Source organism: Spermophilus citellus (assembly GCF_964194105.1).
Source record: "Spermophilus citellus genome assembly, chromosome: 4".
NCBI classification, from domain to species: Eukaryota; Metazoa; Chordata; class Mammalia; order Rodentia; family Sciuridae; genus Spermophilus; species Spermophilus citellus.
In genome coordinates, this window is record NC_138185.1 from 56347092 (window position 1) to 56372091 (window position 25000).

Sequence of the window (25000 nt, forward strand, 5' to 3'; positions counted from 1 at the left end):
TAAAAAAAAAAAGAAAAAAGATTATCAAGAAGGTATTATATGTAGGAGTTTTCTTTTAACTTATTTTGTGATACCAGTTTTAATCACTGTAGAGAAGCCCCCATTATGAATTTAAATACTGAGGAAAGGGTGTGTGTGTGTGTGTGTAAGATGGGACAGTTTTTTGATTTTGGGCTTTTTTTGTTGTTGTTGTTTTTCAAACATTTATCTACCTCACTCTTATTTTTTTATATGTGTATATAGAAAAAAAAAAAACCAATACATCTCACATTTCTCAGCACCTGACAATAGGCCGTTGATACTGGTAACCTCATCCATGCCACAGGCCACACACCCAGGTGATGCAGGGAGAGAGGCCAGGCTGTTTTCCGGGGTCAAAACAACACTAACTCACCTCTCCACTCATTTCAAATGGCTTGCCTTTTTCTGAGATGTCTCATCTCATGTTGCTTTTCCTTTTTTCCTAACCTGGTTCCTCAGAGGTTGGGAGGTATTAGGATTGTCCTACTCTCAGCCCAGCAGCCCCTACAACCCTGAGGAGATAACAAGAGCACACCATGGGAGGCCACCTGGCCATCCCTGTTAGATGACTTTGGAACAAAACTACTTTATACATGTTGAATGACCAACACATTTCATCACTGAGAAAGCAGGTGTTCTCCAGTCGCTGAGAACAGGAAGGTGCCCCCCGACACCACACAGTTGATTCTGTGAGAATCCCACGTGTGCACGTGTGGGGTATTGGTTGGTTCCCCTCACCTGCTCCAGTGAGGCCTGCAATGAGGCAGGGATGTGCTACCACCACTGATGCTGCTTCTGCTGCTGGGTTTGTTCCATTCAAGGGTGCAGCCACATCAACAATTTGAGAGCTTGGCCTTCTGATCCAGAATGCAGAGGTTCCTGACATTACCACCCATCTGATACAGAAAGGGTGGTAGGGGCAAAACCCCTTCCCCTCTGCAAACTGCTCTCAACTTTACCCTCATCTCCTCTTCCCCCAGGGGTAAACAGACATACCAAATCTTGGGGCTGAGAAAGCCAGTGGTAGGCCCAGCCTCTGTGGCATTCCCATCTGGTCAGGGATGTACCTCCGTCCATCCCGTCATCCTGCTGCTCACGGGCGGATGGTGCACTCTCCACATCCAGCGGCTGCTCATAGGCACTGGGGACTTCAGCTGGGAAACACGTTGTGGGTAGTTTTGTCCAAGAGGGGGCAGCTCCTTAGCAGTTCCAGTATGTACAGTTAAGCTCAGGGGCCTTCTCCTTCCTGCTAGAACACTACCCTTGTCTCCCAAGTTCCTGGGGACCTTAAGATCATTGATAAATACTGTTTGATCAGGGTTTTCTTCTTCCACACTGTAGGTGACCCCTTGGAATAGTGGCCTCTCCTCTCTTTTGCACATACTTACCGGTTTCCGCAACTGGATTTCTACAGATCATTCAGCTGGTTGTAAGGGTTTTGTTTAAACTGTCCAAGTTGTTGGTGTCATTTGTTTTTGTATTATGTAGGAGGTTTTTCTTTAAGTAGAGAGAAAACACTACAGTGTAGTGCCCATCATAACAAATGCTTCAGAAACACTTCAATAAAAGAAAATTTTGTTTGTGTGATGGTACAGTCATTTTACTGGACCAACCCACCCACCTTGACTATACCAAGGCATCATATATCCACAGTTCTAGCCTAATTTTATGCTGATTTTCCCACCTCTTCTCGATTTTTCTCTTTTGTGTGCTCCAAATAATCTTATCAAGCTGAGTTGTGGCATTTTCCATGCAACCTCCTTCTGACAGCAGCTCACACTGCTTGAAGTAATGTGAACCACTGAGGCACATCACTGCGTTAATGTGAGCATTAAGACATTCTCACATACAGCCCTTCCCTGAGGCAACAAGAGTTGGCATATTCTAGAGACATTGCGAACTTGAGCTGTGTGAGACCCAGACTATGCCAGTTCTCCTTATGGGATGTCATGATGTTTGACACACAGTTGGAAAGCGCTTCCTTCTTGGAAGATAGAAGACTGTGTTCGTGGCCATCACCGGCCTCTCCTTCCATCCTGTTTCTTGTGACTCGGGACGACATTTCAATGGTTGGAAAAGCGGCTTCATAAAATAGAAAAGTGGTTATTGGGAAACCACCAAATGGCAAAATGCTTGATATGTGGCACTGTGCTTTGGTTGGGATAACAGATCGATGAGCCATGTATGATGCCAAATAGTAGGCCAGTCTGATCCACCAAAGCCTCTTTCTTAGCAGTCCACCTCTGTGACTGGTGGCCATGGTGGCCAAGTTACACTGACTCAGGTGAGTGAGAAGGCTAAGATGCTCATCCCCAGTGCTCAGCTCTCACTTCTGAGTCTGCTTAGGGTGACCAGACAGTGTTGAAGGCAACTCCTTTCCAAAATGTAGGCACCTTCCAGTTGACAGTAACACTCCATGGTATGCCTTGGCCCATTCCAGCAGTCCCAGTAACGCACTTAAGGTTTGGGGTTTGTGCTTTCGTTAATGTTACTTTTGTGTTTGTCAGCTGTCTTTTCATTTCCTGGGCTAAGCAGCATTGGGAGACTTGGACCAGAGATCCACTCCTTAAGAACCAGTGATGAAAGTCAAACTTTCTTACTCCACTCTGAACTAGTCGGTGGTACAAATGAGAACTTCAAGAGAGGATGTTGTTTAGATTGAACCTCTGTTGCCAGAGATGCTGAAGATACAGACCTTGAATAAGCCAGAAGTTTTTCTTTCTGGCCTCCAACTTGGATGACTAGTTGGTCATTTAGAGAAATGAACGCTCCTCAATGGTGGAATGACCAGGCATTAGGAAACCATTGTTAACAGGGATCATGACATGAAGAGAAGAATTGCGGGCAGAAGGGTACAGGGCTTTGGAAGAAGCATGGGCAGTGTTTTGAACTTGATGCCTTTTGAAGGTATCAGACCACATCCAGGCTCAACAGTCATCCATGGGCATTTGGTTTCAACAAATAAACCTAACATCCTGCTCTGGAAACCTACAGAGTTAAATCACATTGTTCAAGAATGCGAACTATATCACACTCACCAGTTGAGTTGTCAGTTCTGGGGTGTGACTTTAGAGTTTTGTTTTATTTTGTTTCTGCAAGAACATAATAATCACTTATTTGTATGTCCACATTTGTGTGTCCGCATCTTTCCAGTAAACATTTTTTTAATTAGTCACTCATTAGTGTTTCCAATAGGGCTCTTAAGTCCAGTAGATTACGGGTAGTCAGTTGACGAAGATCTGGTTTACAAGAACTAATTAAATGTTTCATTGCATTTTTTAAGAACATAGAATAATTTTATAAAATGTTTGTAGTTTATAATTGCTAAAAATAATTTAAAGACACTTTTTTTTTCTCTCTGTGTGCAAATGTGTGTTTGTGATCCATTTTTTAGGACACCTCTTTACTAGCTAGCTTTACAATATGCCAAAAAAAATTAAAAATAAAAAAATAAAGAAAAAGAAAAAAAAAGATTTTCCTGGACCCAGGCCATGGCTCACCCTCTTTTCCCCCCATGCTTTGTGCCCTATATAACAAAGGAATGATGATGATTTCAAAAGTAGTTCTGTATCTTCAGTATCTTGGTCTTCTAGAACCCTCTGGTTGGGTAGGGGATCTTTTACTGGTCATTTATTTCCCTTTGGAGTGTAGTGACCTTAACAGATGGAAAGAAAAGATCCTCATTGGCCATGGAAATAGCAGAGGTGTTGCCACCCCTTTGGGCAGGACACTGCGGCATCTGGCTAACTGGCATGGTTGTTGCCTTGTTCTGCAATGCCATACAGATAGAAGGACTTCAGGGCACTGCAGATGGTTTTCACAGTGATCACACAAAAGATTCTGGGGCGCACAGTCCATTTGCTTCTGTGCCTCACATTATGATGAATGCTTTGTTCTAACAAGGAAGAGACCTTATTTATTTTTATTTAAGGCAGAACACCGAAGATACATTTTTCCCATACAGAACAAATTCTTTTTAATAAAAAGTATAGCACACGCCAATATTTTTTTTTTTAAGTTTGACTCCATGTCCTCTAGTTCCCAATAATAATTGGTCATGTCGACACAACTCCACAAAATCCCCATTGTTGGAAACATCTGGAATTTTTGCACTCCATAGGAGAAAGGTCCAGAAACCATTTGATTTTGTTTTCAGCTTCTGATTTGGATGTTTGGTGTTGTGCAGACACATCCACAGGTGAACAGATGCCTGGCAAAAACACCTGTCTGCTTTCTAAGCCAGTGAGGTTGAGGTGAGAGGTTTGCCAGAGTTTGTCTACCTCTGGAATTAAAAAATCAAACAAACAAAAAACCAGAAGGCGCGATGGAATGGATGCATCGCAAATAATGCATTTTCTGAGTTTTCTTGTTTAAAAAGTTTTCTAAAAAAGTTTTAAAAAAAGGTAATAACATGGCCAATTTGTTACATAAAATGACTTTCTGTGTATAAATTATTCCTAAGAAATCCTCTGTTTATATAAAAAAATCAGTAGATGAAAAAAATTTCAAAATGCTTTTGTATATTCTGTTGTAAGAATTTATTCCTGTTATCTATATACTCTGGATTCTTTACATTATGGGGGAAAAAAAGAAACTTTGTCTATTTTGAATGGCTGAAGCTAAGGCAACTTTAGTTTCTCTTACTCTGCTTTTTTCTAGTAGTTAAAGTACTACATGGTTTAAGTTAAATAAAAAAAATTCTGTATGCACTTTTTGACTTCAGTTTTGTTTCCTCCCTTCTGGAAGCATCACCACACTTGTGTGGCAGCGTGTATATTTACACATGTCACTTGCAAGTGTTCCCTAAGAAAGCATTGCCTTATTTGTGACAGCTGAGCCCTCTGAGGATGCAAATTGCCAGTGAAGTCAGGAAAGCTACTCTTTCTCACTCCATTAAATTGGCTGGAAGAAAATTTGAATACAGGGCTGGGGTTGTGGCTCAGTAGTAGAGCCCTTGTCTAGCGCTAGTGTGAGGCACTAGGTTCGATTCTCAGCACCATATAAAAATAAAATAAAGGTATTGTGTCCACCTACAACTAAAACTATAAAAAGAAAAGAAAATTTGAATACATATAATATAAAATCTGTACTTCATTTTTGACTGATTTGTAGGCTTTTCTCTAGACCTTTCACTGACAAAAGTCAGGCCAAGGCAGGTTTGATCTGTATGACTCTGTGGCAGAGGATTCTAATGTTAACAATGTCTTCAACATATGAGACTTTGAGGGACATTCCAGAGCTAAAAATAATGTGGGGAAAGGAAAGAAATAGGTAGGAGGTCTTTAATGGGTACTATTTGGGATGATGAGAAAGATCTAGAAATAGATGGTGGTGATAGTTGCACAGCAATGTAGGTGTAGTGAACGCCACTAAACTATACTTAAAAATGGCTAAAATGAGCACCAAAAGAGGAAATAACCAAACACCAGCAACTCAGTACCTCTAAAGCCGCTCATGGGCCTGGGTGCGTTGTTTGGAGGCCAGGCAGAGGGCACCTAGAACAGTGGCTGCACCTGAGTTCCCATGACCTCTGCAAAGTGGGTCTGTGGTCTTGGAAATCTGGCAGAATCATACAGCCCCACTGCTGTGCCCTTTAGAAGAAAAAAATGCTAGGATTTGATTTCATAGCCATGAAAAACATAACCGAACTTAGTTAATCCCTTGTGCAATGTCTGCCTTTTAGAGTTCTTTTTTCTTCTGACAATAAAATAACTTTGTGATTTTGTTGAGCTAATTCAGAATTTTTCCCCTCTGTGTAAACTGTTTTACAAGCAATTTTTTAAAAGCTTCTCAAAGCACAATTGAACTCTACACACATCATTGAAACGTTTAATTTTCTCTAAAGCAGACATCCCCTAGTTGCTTTTCTTTGGCTGTTCGGTTTTCTGCAAACCATGTTGAAAGCTTGGGTTTTCCCAGTCTCTTCCAGCATTTCCTGGATAATGACTTGCAAGGTTCTTCCCAGCAGGCTGGCAGGGAGCCAGTGTGACAGCGGAGGGGTATGGATGAGCGCTGCATGCCTATTTCCATGATGCAAAGAGAGGTAGTAGACATAATCACAGACGTACCTGCATCCACATGAATTTCCACATCATTTCTCATACCAACCTCTAACTCCACAGAATGTAAACAGAATTGGCAATAAACCATGAGGGAGGACCACCACTTGGGGAAATTTAAGTTTGAGTTTTCTTGCCTCAGAACATGAGGCTGGAATGAATTAGAAACTGATTTCTAGTCTCATGACCAACAAGTGATTAAGAGAAAATGACCAGACTTTCAACTAACTAATCCAAAACACCCAGTAAATCTCTCCATCATTCATGTCTTTATTGAGTCATTTGTCTATTCATTACTTGGAGAAGGGAGAAAATTCCAACCAAGATCAGAATTTGGAGATGCAAAGGTAAACTAATCTTTATCTGGGGCCAAATAAACTCAGAATTTTGCCCCCCCCCCAAAAAAAAAATATATATATATATAAACATCCACAAAATATACATGATTCTCAAAACCTGCTTTTCCATCTCTTCTGTAATAATGCTCCAAAGCCTGTGTTACAGGGAGGGGTCCTGGAAATAAGACCTCAGGCCAGGGTGTGAGCAACCAAGCTGTGCTCATCTGCAGCAAAGGGGTGGGTGATCAAGTAGCCAACTGGATGGCTCTCTCCCTTCAGGAGAGAGATGGCACTCTGAAAACCATTCCCTCCCCTTGCTCACTCGACGCTTCTGCAAAGTGTACCTGCCCGCATCTCGGGAATAGGCCACGTCAACATCCTCCACCACAAGGTTCTTGCAGACCGCCTTCATGCTGATCACCGACTCAATCATATCCGGGCCACCTGGTAGGCACACGCCGCCCTCAGGTCGGAAGCCCCGGATGTCAGCATCCTGGTAACTTCTATTCTTGCCACACTGTTCCAGAAAGATCACTTTGGCAGAGGTGTCCATGCCCACATGCACAGCAAGCTGTGTGAACACATGGAATAGCAGAGACACCACAAGAAACCAGGTCATTAGATATGCAGAAGGGCCAGGCTGTGGGAGACCCCAGCTCCCAGTGCAAACTATCTCAAGCCTCAAATCCACCCAGAAAACCCACAATCCCCTGCCTATGTCCTCTAATTAATACAAGTAGAAGGAAAAGCAGCGGGCTGTTAGCTGACTAGAAATCATGCTGCATTTATATTTAAATACCTTTACATTTCAAGATATACTTACATAGTAATGTATTCATTCTCTCTTTTTTTGGTGGGGGGAGGAGGAAGCTACTATCTAAGATTACCATAGGAGAAGCTTAGAATTTTAGTGGAATCATACGTCTTTTTAATGAAACTTTAATAAAGGAAGTTAGTAACAGACCAATAAATCTTGATAGAATTTATTTGAGCTGATTATTTTTCCTTTTTCAAAAATAGCTGCTGAGTATTTTATCAAAACATTTGGGGCATTGCCTTAACAGTGTGATGGTATATGTTTTATTAACTTCATCTTATGGTCTTTGGGGGGAGGGCTGTTTGTACCAGGGTATTTGTACCAAGTAATTATGTTCAGATAATATAGTTTAGAAATATTAAGTTTGATATAGGTTGAGAATATAGGTTTGAAAATAAGCCTTCCCTTGGTGGATCACACTCCCAGTCACTCTTCCAGGCCCAGGAGATCTTTACTTCATGTCCAACCTCAAACCAGCCTTCCCTGAATGGGCATGTGTGGGGCCCAACCTAAGCCTCTTCCTTAGGTGGAAACTCTTTGAGTTCCATTTCTTTTTCTTCTCCTTTCTCTCCTGGTTTTAAGACCTGTTTTAGCCAGGCTTGGCTGTGCAAGCCTGTAATCCCTGCAGCTTGGAGGCTGAGGCGAAAGAATCATGAGTTCAAAGCCAGCCTCAGCAACTTAGCAAGCCCCGGAACAACACAGCAAGACCCTGTCTCTAAATAAAATATTTAAAAAGGGCTAAGGATGTGGCTCAGTGGCTAAAAGCCCCTGGGTTCAATCCCCAGTGCAGGGGCCAGGCGGACCCTACTCTATATTTCAGCTTAAACCGAGAAACTTACTGTTAGATGGAATTGGGCTGGGTTTATCTCTTACAATATCAGGACCTCACACTGTTGAATGGGACTTGGGGACAGGTTGCACATCAGCCATCAATCCAAGCACCAGGATCCAGGAAGTTCATAACCTCTGTACTCCCCTACATCATCAGCCTCCAAGGCCCACTGCCTCTCTAGCCATCACTTACTTGTGGCTGAAAATCTTCCCAGATTCTGGTGACCCTCTGCTTTGCCTCCCTGTAATCTACAGGCAACTGCAGAGTTCGTAGTTCCACTGCCATATCAGTCCCCAGGCCCAACTTGGAGAGCTCCTGTAGAAAGAAGCAGACTGGCTTTAACTTAGTTGATGGAGGACAAAGGGGAGTCCCTATAACTCGAACCCTTGGGCCCCACTTACAGGGATCCTTTGTGGGCCTGCATTCTGCCCTCAAGGAGCTCATGCAGTGTTAAGAGTCTGCTTTGGAATATTGAAGAAACTTTCCCAGCTTGTAATCATAGAGAGAACCTAGGCGCAGCCTCATTTGGAAACTCCTGCTCTTGAAATTCTGTCTCCTGGCCCCCCACCCCCCACATACACCTGGTGTCCTAGGCCACCAGCACTGTGCATGGCAGATAGTGGCATTTTTTAAAATAAGCTAGAGTTGGCAGTCATTCTGAGCCTGGATTGGGAGGATGATGCTGGGGAGAAGGAACACATGCCACCCAAATGTTTGCAAGAAATGGCATGGGCTTTGAGGTCAGAAAGACCTGAGTTTGAAACCTGGCTTTCCCACCATGCAGCCAGTAAGTTAGGCATACTATTAACTTTGGAGTTCCTTAATTTTCTCATCTGTGCAATGGGGATAATTGAAAGTCAGATGGGTTTTCATGAAATGATTCACAATTTTCATGAACATTGAATGAGATGATTCACTAGGCACAGTGACTAGCAGCACATAGGTGGGACTTTATAGAAGGGACCAGTGTTTATAATGAACCTGTATTAATCTGAGAAATTCATGCAAGATGGATTTATTGAAAGTGGCATTTATTAGAATTTGATGAGCCCTGTCAGAAGCAGTGATAACACTCTGCACAGACTTCAGGCTGTTGGCTGCCACCACCATTTCTGCTGAGAAGAGCTGGTGGTTTCAGCACAGGGAGTATTGGTTCTGCACAGAATTGGAGAGAGCCATGGGTTTGTGCCTTCCGAATTGGCATACTTTCTCAGCTAGAATTGCAATCTTTTATGCTAACTCGAGGAGAGACAGAGCCTGGAATAACCTCCGGCCCAAAGTGAAATCCAGCCCATTGCTTTAGCCACAAAGCCTCCAGAAAACCTGAACCCCACAGCTGCAAAGGTCCTGGACAAGAGGAAACCTGGCTTTCTGTTTCTTTCTCTCTTCCTCTCTTCCATCCTCCACCTCCGAAATCTGGTCACCAGAAACACATGGCAGTTTCTCAAAGGGAGCTGAAGGAAGGAAGACATCAGTTGCTCTCTGCATTTGTTCAAATCCACAGAACTGTGGCACCAGCTGGTGTGGAGAAGCAGTTGCTGTTTTTCCAAGATCTGCTTCTTCCCTTATCAAATGAGAGTGTGGGGTTAGGCACAGGATGCATGGAGGTATTCCTCCATTCAGAGGTTCCAGAAAAACTCCCAAGAGCCTGCAGTGTCTCCTCTGCTCCGGGCCTGTTCACATTCTCAGAGGAGAAGCATGAAGTAGACACAGGCAGTGCTGGGCTGCAGAAGGCTGAGTACAAAGACGGGGGGCCAGAAGGAGCCAGAACTCCCTGCCTCCACCCACTACTGAGAGAGTTTGGGCAAACTCTTGGAGTTTGTTGAACCTCAGTTTCCCCATCTGTGAAACATGGTAACAGTACCTCCCTCCTAGGGTCCCTGTGACGACTGAGCAAGACATGAAGGCCGAGGGCTATGGGGCAGAGAAGGCTACCTAGGACTTAGACAACTGGCAGGAGTTGCCCAGTGAAAGAACTTTCCATGGAGCCAGAAGAGTGAGGCTTGTGTGTGAAAACTTCCCTTCCTTCCTTCTTTTCTTCCTCCCTCTTTCCCTTGCTACTGTTCTTGCTTTCTCCTTCTTCCTCTTCCTTCCTCCTTTTCTCCCTTTCTCTCTCCCTCCGTCCCTTCTTTCCTAGTTTTGCAGCTTTTCCTCCTTCTCACCTTTCCTGACCCTCCTTCCTTTCCTTCCTTCCATTCATCTTTCACCCCTAATCCATTTGTCACTGCATGTGGGTGAGATGCCCTCTGTGTGGCGTTATGGCTGAGGATTTGAGTGGATATAGTGGGAGGCGACAAGGAAAGAGGGAGCGATCATGTACTCCCCTTACCTGTTGGGTCAGAAAAGACCTGGGAGCCATCAGGTATGGCTGAGACCCACGCCTGACCTCCAGTACCATCCAGGCTTGGGGGCTCCATGTGAGGAGAGAAGCTAAATCCAGAGACAGTAGGGCTTACCAGGAAGAGGAGGAGGAAAGAGAAGATGTTTGGGAACTGAAATTTAGCTCGAAGATACAGCACTTGTATAACGTGTGCAAAGCCCTGGCTGCCATGCCCAGCACCCACTGGCGGGGGAAGGGAGACCTTGCAGAGGGAAAAGGTGAAATGAAGTATAAGATAGCCATCATTGGAGTGTAACACAGCCATTAAAATGACTACAATCCCAGCAGCTCGAGAGTCTGAGGCAGGAGGATCATGAGTTCAAAGCCAGCCTCAGCAAAAGTGAGGTGCTAAGCATTCAGTGAGACCCTGTCTCTAAATAAAGTATAAAATAGGACTGGGGATGTGGCTCAGTGGTAGAGTGCCCCTGAGTCCAATCCCTGGTACCCAAAAAGAAAAAAAAAATGACTTTGCAAGGAAATTCCAAGATAGAATAAGTAAAACAATGAGAATTTCATACTGTTTCCTTTAGCCCTTAATGGAAATGGGAACATACTGAAATGGTTTTCTTGAGGGCAGAGTTAAGGCTGATGCTCATTTCTTTCTATACTTGTAAGCTTTTTTTTTTTTTTTTTTTTACAATGGTCATGCATGTACTATTTTTCTGGTTCTAAAATAGTCTGGTGATCATCTTAGCTGCCCCTGGAGAACTCTTACTTCATATTGGCACTATACAAGCATCTCCCAAAGATCTTCCTGAGGATGGTGTCCCCGTTTTATAGATGAGGAAACTGAGGTCCAGAGAAGGCACATTTTGAAAAGGAGGAGTTGCAGAAATAGGCACAAAGGAGATGCTTCCATAAACGTTCACCATTAAAGACTGACCAGAGCCCTCCCTTTGTTTGTGGGGATCTTGGAATGCTGATTAAAGACCACTCTACACTCGCAATGTCAAAGTTCCATTCTCCACAGGTGTGTCCTCTAAGCCACTCTTCCAAACTGGTGGATCAGTCTTGCCTTAGAGATTCAGGAATGAAAGACATCAACCACATATTTCCCAATCCTCTATCTTTCTAGAGTGTTTGTCTCCAAGTATTTTCTTAAGTATATTCACACCATTCATGTCTTCATATATGTACTCAGGGAAATTATGTCCATCTCATTCCACCATCGTTTTTACACCCCCTATCCCCTCCCTTCCCCTGCCTCCCCTTTGCCCTATCTAGAGTTCATCTAAACTTCACATGCTCCCCTCCCAACCCCACTATAAATCACCCCTGTCTTGTAGACAGGACCAAAAATTAAATTGGGATTGTAACTAAGCCTACTCTTTCCATATCTGAAGGACTTCTAAAGTTCCATAAAATTCTATCAATACGGATAAAGGTTAGATTTAACATTGTTAAAATGGCCATACTACCAAAAGCGTTATACAGATTTAATGCAATTCCTAATGGCAATTATTCATAGAATCCTAATGGCATTTTTCATAGAAATAGAAAAGGCAATCATGAAATTCATTTGGAAAAATAAGAGACCCAGAATAGACAAAGCAATCCTTATCAGGAAGAGTGGAGCAGAAGGTGTCACTATACCAGACCTTAAGTTGTACTACAGCTGGGCACTGTGGCACATACCTATAATCCCAGTGGCTCAGGAGATTGAGACAAGAGGATTGCAAGTTCAAAGCCAGCCTCAGCAAAAGCGAGGCACTAAGCAACTCAGTGAGACCCTCTCTCTAAAAAAAATACAAAATAGGACTGGGAATGTGGCTCCATGGTCCAGTGCCCCTGAGTTCAATCCCCACCCAGTACCTCCCCCAAAAAATTTCAGCACAGAGCCATAGTAACAAAAACAGCATGGTATTGGCACCAAAATAGATATATAGACCAGTGGTACAGAATAGAAGACACAGTGACAAATCCACATAAATACAGTTATCTCATACTAGACAAAGGTGCCAAAAACATACATTGAAGAAAAGATAGCATCTTCAACAAATGATGCTGGGAAAACTGGAAATCCATATGTAGCAAAATGAAATTAAAACTCTCTCTCACCCTGCACAAAACTCAAAGTAGATCAAAGACTTAGGCACTAGAACAGAGACCCTGCATCTAATGGAAGAAAAAGTAGGTCCAAATTCCCACTGTCAGCTTAGGAACTGACTTACTTAACAAGATTCCTAAAGCACAAGAAGTAAAATCAAGAATCAATAAATGGGATGGATTTAAACTAAAAAGTTTCTTTTCAGCAAAAAGAAACAATCAGTGAGGTGAATAGAGAGCCTACAGAATGGGAGCAAATCTTTACCACAAGCACATCAGATAGAGCATTTATCTCCAGGATGTATTAATAACTCAAAAAACTTAACAACAAAAAACCAGTAAATGGGCAAAGGAACTGAACAGACACTTCACAGAGAAGAAATACAATCAATCAACAAATATCTGAAAAAAATTTTCAACATCTCTAGCAACTAGAGAAATGTAAATCAAAACTACACTGAGATTCCATTTCACTCCAGTCAGAATGGCAATCATCAAGAATACAGGTAGCAATAAATGTTGGCAAGGATGTGGTGAAAAAGGTACACTCATACATTTCTGGTGGGACTGCAAATTGGTGCAACCACTCTGGAAAGAAAACTGGGAATGGAACCACCATTTGACTCAACTATCCCACTCCTTGGTTTATACCCAAAGGACTTAAAATCAGAATACTAAGGTAATGCAGCCACATCAATGTTTATAGCAGTTCAATTCACAATAGCCAAACAATGGAACCAACCTAGGTGCCCTTCAACAGATGAATGGATAAAAAGACTGTGGCATATATACACAATGAAATATTAGTCAGCCTTAAAGAAGAATGAAAGTATGGCATTTTCAGGTAATGGATGAAACTGGAGAATATTATACTAAGTGAAATAAGCCAATCCCAAAGAACCAAAGGCCGGATGTTTCCTCTGGTATATGGATGCTAATTCACAATGGGGGACAGAGGGAGAATAGAGGTATTTTGGACTAGACAGAAGGGAGGGGAGAGGGTATGAGGTTAGAAATGATAGTAGAATCAATCAGACATTGTTACCTTATGTGCATATATGATTATATGATCTGTGTAACTCTAAATCATGTACAACCAGAAAAATGAGAAGTTATACTCCATTTATGTATGATGTGTCAAAATGCATTCTACTGTCATGTATAACTAATTAGAATGAATAAAAACATATTGGTGGGCTGGGGTTGTGGCACAGTGGTAGAGTGCTTGCCTAGAAGGTGTGAGGCACTGGGTTCAATCCCAGCACACATAAAAATAAACTAATAAAATAAAGGTATTGTGTCCATCTACAACTAAAAAAATATTTTAAAAAATATATATAGGTAAAGGACAAAAATAGTTTTATAAGTGGGCAGAAGAGGCAGCGGTTCCAGCAGGATACTGGCTGAGGGCTGATGCCCCCAATGCATCTGTGGCTCCTGACAATATTTATCCATCTCTCGGGGACACAGTGCCTGAGTTTCACCTCGGGTTCATTAGTCCCTGTCTGAATCTTTTTGCAAACACCTGCAAGACAGGAAACACAGCATCATGCACATCTGCCTACCCAGAGAGAGAGCACAGTGTTTGACCACAAGGGCTCAGGGTGGGCTTCAAGCCAGGAGAGTTAAGAGCACCTCAGAGAGGAGCAGTCTATGTGGCTGTCTCAGGGTGTACAGAGTCATCATGCCTGATTACAGATGTCATCAAAGAGGCTGAGGACTTTTCATGGTACTTAATCTGGCTCGCAGCCTGCAGGCGTAGGTGGGCCTCTGAGATTTTAGAATCCCAAGTGTGGCATCTGATGTTTTTCAAGATTTGCAACATGCTTCTAACGTAAGTAGTGTGAGGGTGCAGTGGAGAAAAGGTGTGCTAATAAGCCTTCCCTTTCTTATCTGTTTCCCAAAAAGCTTGGTCCAGAATAGGAAGGAACAAAGAGTTGCCCTTTGAATCCCAGTTCCAATCTGACATTCTGCTGTCCTAAGTCACCTGCATGATTCCCATGCCTATTTATGGGCTTTCCTCTGATGGCTGACTGTGTATGCAGCAGTGGATATTCATCACACTTAGAGCAACACAAACAGAGCTCTGATAACCTCAAGACTTCGGCCTGGTCTCCACGAAGCAAGATAAGCAGTTCGGAACGTTTCCCATACTGATGGAGTAATTCAGCAAGGACTTGACACATTTCAATAAATCTAAGCCCCAGAGACGGAATGCCAAGCCTTATAGTATGAATCAGTAGTAAAGTAAAAGTACTAGCTAGGCACAGTGGCACACAGTTGTAATCTGAGCCGTTCTGGAGGCTGAGAGAAGAGGATCACAAGTTCAAAGCCATCCTCAGCAAAACACAAGGTATTAAGCAACTCAGCGAGACCCTGTGTCTAAATAAAATACAAAATAGGGCTGGGGATGGGGCTCAGTGGCCGAATGCCCCTGAGTTCAAACCCCAGTACCCAAATTAATTAATTAACTAAAAGTACTGCTCAAATATGACAAAGGGTAAGATGCAGTTGACTATGACATCCATGCAATGTCAGGATGCCCAAACATTTTTTTAAGTGGTTCTTCAAGTCAATGAAATATGCTGAGTGGTGGGAACAAGAACAGGAGGTCATGCACAGATTCATTCTATATCCTCCTATTATCTGCAGTTTTAGTTAACTAGGGTCAGTCTTAGTTAAAAAATATTAAATGGCAAATTTCAGAAATAAACAATTCATAAGTTTTAAATAACTTCTATTATTAATTTTATTATCATAATTGTTCTACTTTATTGTTATTGTTGTTGACCCCTTACTGTGCCTAATTTATAAATTAAACTTTCTGAGAGGTATTAGGCATAGGAATAAACCGTAAATACAGGGTTCAGTACTATCCATAGTTTTGGTTATCCTCTGGAGATGTTGGAACATATCCTCAGCAGATAAAGTGGGAGACTTCTATATGGCAAAGAAGAACAATTAATTCAAAAGTATATACCTTAGTCTAACTTTCGACACAGTTGAACACACAGTGATGGAAAATGAAATGTGGAACTGTGCATTTCCCTCAGGGCAGAGGGCCCTTAGTGATCAGGGAGGCATTGCCCCAATATTCTTGTGGATTCTTGTGTCATCTCAGAATGAGAATGGAGGAACAGTCCTCTATCATGCTGAACTGGAGTTAGCATGAATGTGAGTGACTACTTGTTTTTTTATGGATAAAATGGACTCATACCCCACATGGACCAAAGTGGAGAAGAAAGATACAAGAAATCCTGGGAAAAGTGTTCAAGTGAGTTCAGTTTATCCACACCTGGAGGACCATGTCTGGACAATCCATTGAAGTGGCTGCTCAGGAAATGGATGGCACTGGGCTGGCTGTTACCATCAGCAAAATCTCTGTAGAGCAGCTAGGAGTCTCCTTTCATCCTCGCCTTTGCTATTTTTAATCTCAGGCCTTCTTGCTTTTATCAAGAAAACAAGTCAAAACCCATTCTGGACTACATTGAAAAAATGTATGTCATCTATCTTGGTATTTGGTAGGAAGAATAGAGACAGTTATGGTTTAGATATGAGTTATCCTCTGAAAGCTCAACACAAGAGCTTTGTATGAGACAACACAAGAAAGTTCAGAGGTGAAGTTACTGGGTTATAAGAGCCTTCACCTATCACTGCATTAATCCACTTGAATGAATTGACTGGGGGGTAACTATAGACAGGTAAGGCATGGCTGGAGGAGGTAGTTCACTGGGATGTGCCTTTGGTATGTATTTTGTCTCTAATGAGTTGAGCACTTCCACTTACCTTCCTCTTTCCCTCTCCCTCCTTTCTGGTGGACATATTCTGAACAACTTTTCTCCATCATGCCCTTCTTTAAATATATATAATTGTTGTTGTTGTTAAGTTGTTGATAGACCTTTATATAATTATTTATATGTGGTGCTGAGAATCAAACCCAGTTTCTCACACATGCCAGGCAAGTGTGCTACCGCTGAGCCACAACCCCAGCCCTCCATCTGCTTCATCTTGGGCCCAGAGATATGGAGTCAACCATCTATGGACTGAGACCTCTGAAACCATGAGCCCCAAACAAACTTTTCATCCTCTAAAATTGTTCTTGTCAGTTTTTTTTGGTCACAGCAACAGTAAAACTGAAAAACAGAGACCCTCTTCAGAAAGAAAATAAAAATGAATCAAAAGAAATGATTTGAGGGCTGGATTGTGGCTCAGTGGTGGAGTGCTTGCCTGGCATGTGTGAGGCGCTGGGTTCAATTCTCAGCACCACATATAAATATAAAATGAAGATCCATTGACAACTAAACAATATTAAAAAAAAGAAGAGGAAGAAATTATTTGGGGCTGGGATGTATATTAGTGGTAGAGCATATGCTCAGCATGCGTGAAGTTGTAAATTCAATCCCCAGCATGTCTATGAGCAAGCATATTCGAAAACACACACACAGAGAGAGAGAGAGAGAGAGAAACAATTAACTTTAATTCACTTGTACTAGGAAAGCTATGCAGTTACTTGCCCATCCCTAAGCCAAGAACCATCCTCATGTCTTTTTTTTTGGGGGGGGGTTGAAAGGGGTCCATATTCTCCTCCCTCTCCTCCCTCCACCCTCCTCCTCTTCTTCTTCTTCCTCCTCCTCCTCCTCTTTCTTTTTGGTACCAGGGATTAAAACCAAGGGTACTTTATCCCTGAGCCACATCCCCAATCCTTTTTATTTTTTATTTTGAGACAGAGTCTGGATAAGTTGCTTAGGTTCTTGCTAATTTGCTGAGGCTGGCCTTGAACTTGGGATCCTCCTGCCTCAGCTTCCCAAGTCACCGGGATTACAAGCATGGCACACTGCACCCGGCCCCATCCTTCATCTTAAAGCATTCATCAGATTGATACTTAATTTACTGTTCTAGTTCACCGCCTTATATTCATCATTATCACTGCTGTTGTTCTCATTTAAAGCAACATGTAAGAAAGATGAGGCCACTTCATCTTTGGGGTAAAGAGGAATTACTCTGCATATCAAGTTTATCAAATCTGGCAAGAGTCTTGACCTCTTGGCCCTTGCACTTGTGTGTATTTTAAATGCAGTTATAAAACATCTTGGCTAAATTGGTCCATGGTATATTCTTATTTTATTTCCTCAAGCACTTCTAGAAAAGCTGAAGATGTAATTTCTTTTGAATGAATATGAGGTAGTACTAGCTCCAAAATGTGAGTATACCGAGTCAGGGGATCATGATGGGTAGTGATGCAGTCAGTGCACATATAGCTACATAAAACTTGAGCTTGGGGAAAGAAGGATGCCCACCACAGGAGCCCTCATTGTTAAATTCATCTTTTCTGAGTACTTTATCATCTCCTGTCTTTGGTGTTCTTCAGCTTTACACATTGTTGGGAAATATAATCAAGTCATTCGTCTGGAAGTTTCCAGGGAAATGCCTCTTTTCATTGTAAATTTTCAGCATTTCTATTAACTTCCTACATTTTCCATTGTTTTTCAACATTCTTCTCCCATTTATGAACAACCACAACAAAAATTCATTCAAGTTATTATTTGTTATTAACTCACTTCATTCTTCTAAGTGAAATACTGCAAATGTAGAATTAAATATTCCCTTACTATCCATAATTCTGTGCATTCCCATTTACAGTGCCTGATACAGAGTAAGTGCTCATTAAATGTTGCTTAGTTGTCCCCCATGACATTGGCCAGCTTGATTTTTGCTGGCAGAAGGCAATAAGGTAGAAAAGAATGATGTCCATTCATGTAGCCAGTCAACACATGGCCCCTAGAACACATGTATCCAGCTAACCCCTCTGTGGAGATGGGGATATGTTGATGCAGTTGCCCACACAGTAGTGCTTACCCAGGGAGCTGTGTACTTTCCATATATTGTTTAGTGCATCTCAGCCTAATTCTGTATCTGTATAATGGGTCAACGTATGTCCATAAACTAGCTGGGAGTTTATCTTAATACATCCACTTAGATGGCTAATGGACACCGTGGCGGTATGCCAGCACATTCAGTGGGTACTACCAGTGAGGTCCTAAACCAGAATCCAAATAGAGACTACAGACATATTAGTGAAGGACTAGAGAGAATGGACCTGCAAATTGATAGCAAAGAGGTCACAAATGACTCTGCCTAGGGGAAAAAAAAAAAACAGCACAAAGAGGGGGAAACTAGAAGGTTGATAGCAGGGACCAGTGGGGAAGACAAACAGGGGTGGCAGAGAGCACTGGAAGCCTGGGCTTGGGCCAGCCAGCCTGGGAAACTGCTGCTCCAGATGCCATTATTGATAGTGCTCCTTGTGGGTCTTCAACTGTTAAGAAGGCCCCTGTTCCAATCACCACTCTATGGTGCATTGTGAGCAAGGAGATTAAGGAGACTGTTACTAGTCTGTGTCTTGGAGACAACCAGGAAGGCTGCGAAGATGATGGATATGAGCTCGTGGCAGAGGGTCAGCCGTGATGGGATGGACATAGGGCTGAAGAATTGGGTGAAACCACCCGGCATAGCCCTATATTTTAGGTCAGTCTCTTTTTTTAATTTTGTTGTTGTAGATGGACACAATACCTTATTTATTTATTTATGTATTTTTATGTGGTGTTGAGGATCAAACACAGGGCCTCACACGTGCCAGGCAAACACTTTACCACTGAGCCACAACTTAACCCAGGTCAATCCTTTTTTTTTAAGCTTGAAAATTAGCAATTATTATTATTATTATTTTATATAATATGAATACATATTTTACCTAAAAACTCACTATTCCTAAAATTCGTATTTGCATTTTACACCATCTTTCTGGGGCCATTTTCTTTCCTTCCAAATACACATCCTTTATATGTTTCCTTAATGTTGTCCTTTTGAGAATGAACGCTTGATGTTTGCTTTTTATGAGAATGTCTTTACTTCATCCTTGTTTTCGAAAAATAATTTTGCTGGGTACAAATTTCTTGTTGGTAGTTATAACTTCATCATTTTGAAGTTACTACTCAACTGATATTTTTGCTTTTATTGTTGTTTTTGAGAATTTCCCTTTAGTAAACTAAAGGCTATCATCTATTTATTAATATTTTTCACTGTAGATGAACACTTTACCTTTATTTTATTTATTTATTTTTTTATGTGGTGTTGGGGTTTGAACCCATTACCTCACATGTACACGGCAAGTGCTCTAACAACAAGCTACAACTTCAGGCCTATTTATTTTTATTTATTTATTTATTTATTTATTTTTGGTAACAGGAATTGAACCTGGTGCCACATCTACAGAACTTTTTAATTTTATTTCTTTAATTTGAGACAGGGTCTCACTAAATTTGTTAAGGCCTCTCTAAGTTGCTGAGGCTGGCTTTGAATTTCCCAAGTCACTGGGCATGTGCCAACATACCTGGCTTAGACTCTCCATTTTTATAGGTGATTCATCTTTTCTGAGTACTTTATCATCTCCTGTCTTTGGTGTTCTTCAGCTTTACCGTGATGTATTTAGGTACAGATCTTCTTTGTCCTAGTTTGGTATGTTTTGTGCTTCATCATCATATCTTTTATCAGTTCTGAAATATCCTCAACCATTATCTCTTGTAATATTGCTTCTCATCCATTCCCATTGTTCTGTCCTTCTAATCCATCTGTCTTAATTTTTGCCCACTTAAGCATTGAGTAACATCTTCAGATATGTCTTCTAGTTCACTAATTTCTCTTCATCTGTCTCTAAACTGCCGTATATGTATATATTTGGGTTTTTTTGTTTTTTTATTGGTTGTTCAAAACATTACAAAGCTCTTGACATATCATAATTCATACATTAGATTGAAGTGGGTTATGAACTCCCATTTTTACCCCAAATACAGATTGCAGAATCACATCGGTTACACCTCCACAATTTTACATAATGCCCTATTAGTAATTGTTGTATTCTGCTACCTTTCCTATCCTCTACTATCCCCCCTCCCCTCCCCTCCCATCTTCTCTCTCTACCCCATCTACTGTAATTCATTTCTCTCCTTGTTTATTTTCCCATTCCCCTCACAACCTCTTATATATAATTTTGTATAACAATGAGGGTCTCCCTCCATTTCCATGCAATTTCCCTTTTCTCTCCCTTTCCCTCCCACCTCATGTCTCTGTTTAATGTTAATCTTTTCTTCCTGTTCTTGCTCCCTGCTCTGTTCTTAGTTGCTCTCATTATATCAAAGAAGACATTTGGTATTTGTTTTTTAGGGATTGGCTAGCTTCACTAAGCATGATCTGCTCTAGTGCCATCCATTTCCCTGCAAATTCCATGATTTTGTCAGTTTTTAGTGCTGCGTAATACTCCATGGTGTATAAATGCCACATTTTTTTTTATCCATTCATCTATTGAAGGGCATCTGGGTTGGTTCCACAGTCTAGCTATTGTGAATTGTGCTGCTATGAACATCGATGTGGCAGTATCCCTGTAGTACGCTCTTTTAAGGTCTTCAGGGAATAGTCCGAGAAGGGGAATAGCTGGGTCAAATGGTGGTTCCATTCCCAGCTTTCCCAGAAATCTCCATACTGCTTTCCAAATTGGCCGCACCAATTTGCAGTCCCACCAGCAATGTACAAGAGTACCCTTTTCCCCACATCCTCGCCAGCACTTATTGTTGTTTGACTTCATAATGGCTGACAATCTTACTGGAGTGAGATGGTATCTTAGGGTGGTTTTGATTTGCATTTCTCTGACTGCTAGAGATGGTGAGCATTTTTTCATGTACTTGTTGATTGATTGTATGTCCTCCTCTGAGAAGTGTCTGTTCAGGTCCTTGGCCCATTTGTTGATTGGGTTATTTGTTTTCTTATTGTTTAATTTAGCATCTGTTGTGATATTGCCTTTTTCATCCCGTATGTTAGTAATTTGAGTTCTCTCTCTTCTTCTCTTCGTTAGCATGGCTGAGGGTCTGTCGATCTTATTTATTTTTTCGAAGAACCAACTTTTAGTTTTGTTAATTTTTTCAATAGTTTCTTTTGTTTCAGTTTCGTTGATTTCCACTCTGATTTTAATTATTTCTTGCCTTCTGCTACATTTGCTGTTGTTTTGCTCTTCCTTTTCTAGGGCTTTGAGATGAAGTGTGAGCTCATTTATTTGTTGGTTTTTCCTTTTTTTGAGGAATGACCTCCAGGCGATGAATTTCCCTCTTAAAACTGCTTTCATTGTGTCCCATAGATTCCTATATGTTGTGTCTGTATTTTCATTTATCTCTAAGAATTTTTTGATTTCCTCCTGTATGTCTTCTGTAACCCATTGATCATTCAGTAACGTATTGTTCATTTTCCATGTGATGTAGGATTTTTCCTTTCTTCTTTTATCATTGATTTCCAGTTTCATTCCATTATGATCAGATAAAATGCATGGTATTATCTCCACCCCTTTATATTTACTGAGGGTTGCCCTATGGCATAATATATGGTCTATTTTTGAGAAGGATCCATGTCCTGCTGAGAAAAAAGTATATCCACTTGATGATGGTTGATATATTCTATATATGTCAGTTAAGTCTAGGTTATTGATTGTGATATTGAGGTCAATAGTTTCTTTATTCAACTTTTGTTTGGAAGATCTGACCAGTCGTGAGAGAGGTGTGTTGAAGTCACCCATAATTATTGTGTTGTGTTCTATTTGATGCTTGAACTTGAGGAGAATTTGTTTTATGAACGTGGCAGCACCATTGTTTGGTGCATAAATATTGATAATTGTTATGTCTTGTTGGTGAATGGTTCCTTTTAACAGTATATAATGTCCTTCCTTATCCCTTTTGATTAACTTAGTCTTGAAGTCGATTTTATTCGATATGAGGATGGCCACCCCTGCTTGCTTATGAGGACCGTGTGCGAGGTATATTTTTCCCAACCTTTCACCTTCAGCCTGTGTATGTCTTTTCCAATCAGATGTGTCTCCTGGAGGCAGCATATTGTTGGATTTGTTTTTTTAATCCATGTTACCAGCCTATGTCGCTTTATTGGAGAGTTTAAGCCATTAACGTTTAGAGTTACTATTGATATATGGTTTGTACTTCCTGCCATGTTTGATTATTTATCTTTTTTTTCTTCTAATTTAGTTTGTTTCTCCATGCTTAGCTTTCCCCCCACCCTCTGTCTTTACCGAGGCACTTCCCACTGATGGTTTTGGTTATTGTTTATCATTTCTTCCTCGTGTAGTGTTTTGCTCAAGACGCTTTTCAGTGCTGGTTTTCTGGCTGCAAATTCTTTTAGCTTTTGTTTATCATGAAAGATTTGTATTTCGTAGTTGTACCTGAAGCTTAATTTTGCTGGATACAGAATTCTTGGTTGGCATCCATTGTCTTTCAGTGTTTGAAATACATTGTTCCAGGATCTTCTTGCTTTCAGCGTCTGTGATGAAAAATCTATTGTTAACCTTATTGGTTTACCCCTGAATGTAATCTGCCTCCTTTCTCTTGTAGCTTTTAATATTTTCTCTTTGTTTTGTATATTGGATATCTTCATAACAATGTGTCTTGGCGTTGGTCTACTGTGACTTTGTGTGCTTGGTGTCCTGTATGCATCTAAAATTTGTGTATGTATATATTTGTGTAAGTAAACATCTTCCCCTCTCTCTCTCTTTCTTTCTCTCTCTCTCTCTCTCTCTCTCTCTCTCTATATATATATATATATATATATATATATATATATTTCACATACAATACACTTGCCCCACTTCAAGTCTACAGTTCAGTGGTTTTTAGTGTATTCACAGACTTGTGTAACCCTCACCACAATAAATGCATGAAACTTTTCTTCATACCCCCAAAGAAACCTAATTTCCATCCATCATCACTCTTCATTCCCCCTTAACACTGTCCCCTGCTTACCCTAGGCAACCACTAATTTACTTTTCATCTCAATAGATTTGCCCAATCTGGACAGATGTAAACAGAATCATATGACATATTTTGTGTGTGTGTGTGTGTGTGTGTGTGTGTGTGTGTGTGTGTCTGGTGTCTTTCATTTATTCTATTTCTAAACTGGAAATAGAATAAGTTTAAAGGGAACACATAAAGGTTGTGTATTTGGAAGGAAAGGAAATGGTCCCAGAAGATGGTGTGAAATGCAAAGAGGAATAGTTTAAAATAAATAAATAGTGAGTTTTTAAAATAAATAAGTCATCTGTTGAGTTTTTACTTTAACAATTATATTTCTAATTTCAATAACTTGTCTCATTCCCTTTTTCAATTTATGTGATCTCTCCATCATGTCTTGTTCTTCTTTTTGTGACTCTATCTTTAAATATTTCATATAGAGTTGCGCTATTTTCTAATCCTTCTGGTAGCTTGAGGATGAGGTTCTAAAATCTTTTGCTGACTTGTATATCTGGTGATACTGGATTAGAAACTGACATTTAGTTCATCTTCATTTGCAGAAAGTCTGAGGTTTATTTATTTTGTTCTTTTTAGTTATACATGATGGTAGAATGTATTTTGACATATCATACATACATGGAAAATAATTCCCATTCTCATGGTCATACATGATGTGGAGTTATACTGATCGTGTATTTATATATGAACATAGGAAAGCTATGTCCAATTCATTCTACTGTCTTCTCCACTCTCATCCTCCCCATGCCCCCACTCCAATCCTGTGAACCTCGGCTCCCCCCACCCATTATGAGTCAGCATCTGCATATCAGAGAAAACCTTCGGGCTTTGTTTTTTGGGAGGGTTGTCTTATTTCACTTAGCATGATAGTCTCCAGTTCCATCCATTTACCGGTAAATGACATAATTTCATCCTCCTTTATGGCTAAGTAATATTCCATTGTGTATAGATTCCACATTTTCTTTATTCATTCATCTATTGAAGGGCACCTAGGTTGATTCCATAGCTTTGCTATTGTGAATTGAGTTATGAACATTGATGTGGCTGCATCACTATAGTAGGCTGATTTATTTAAGTCTTTGGGTATATGTGGAGGAGTGGGATGACTGGGTCAAATGGTGATTCCATTCCAAGTTTTCTGAAGAATCTCCATGAAAGTCTGAGGCTTAAAATACTCAAGAGAAACTGCATAAGGCTGTGCAATAGTCAGGGGTGCTTGATACCCAGAGTCCCCTGTGGCTGAAAGGTGGAGTCTGTGTTTCATCTCTGGCTGCCATTGCTCCTCACTGTGCTGATCATGGAATGTGTCCTCACCTGCCTTTCCTGTGTGTGCTAACCTCTCTCTCCCCTCAGCCTGCAGCTCTTGAGGAGGGGACATGTTTGTTCTTCAGTGATATCCTTGACTTTCTGCTCCCCCGGTAGTGCACACAAGTTCTATCTCATTCAGCTAATGGGAAGGGAAAAGACCCTTCAGAGTGTCTGGTTTGCCATCCTGATGCCATATTCTGGAAACTCCCAGCCTTCATGGGTTTCTGCCCTCGTTCTCCAGCCCTACTGGTGAGCCTTAAGCCTCCCAAGTAATCCCCTCTTTTGTTCACATTTCACTCCCCTACAGCCAAGATCCCTAATAAAAGAGCCTTGTAGTAATGGAGAATGA

At 41.1% G+C, this 25000-nt stretch overlaps 1 protein-coding gene across 6 annotated transcripts in view; it reads right to left on the reverse strand.

The window, feature by feature from the left end:
- The window catches only part of PGPEP1L (pyroglutamyl-peptidase I like), a 29110-nt gene that overhangs the window by 132 nt on the left and 3978 nt on the right, over positions 1-25000 (reverse strand). For 2 of the 6 annotated variants that reach the window (XM_081291215.1, XM_081291218.1), the window contains 4 exons: positions 22761-22858; positions 8260-8382; positions 6763-6989; positions 8-6089 (listed from right to left, as the gene is read on the reverse strand). In XM_081291215.1, the coding sequence (XP_081147341.1) occupies positions 5861-6089; positions 6763-6989; positions 8260-8382; positions 22761-22858 (677 nt within the window). In that variant the 3' untranslated portion in view covers positions 8-5860. Of the gene's footprint in view, positions 1-7; positions 6090-6762; positions 6990-8259; positions 8383-22760; positions 22859-25000 lie in introns of those variants that run through there. The other 4 variants (XM_081291219.1, XM_081291216.1, XM_081291217.1 and 1 more) reach the window with 3 other exon arrangements.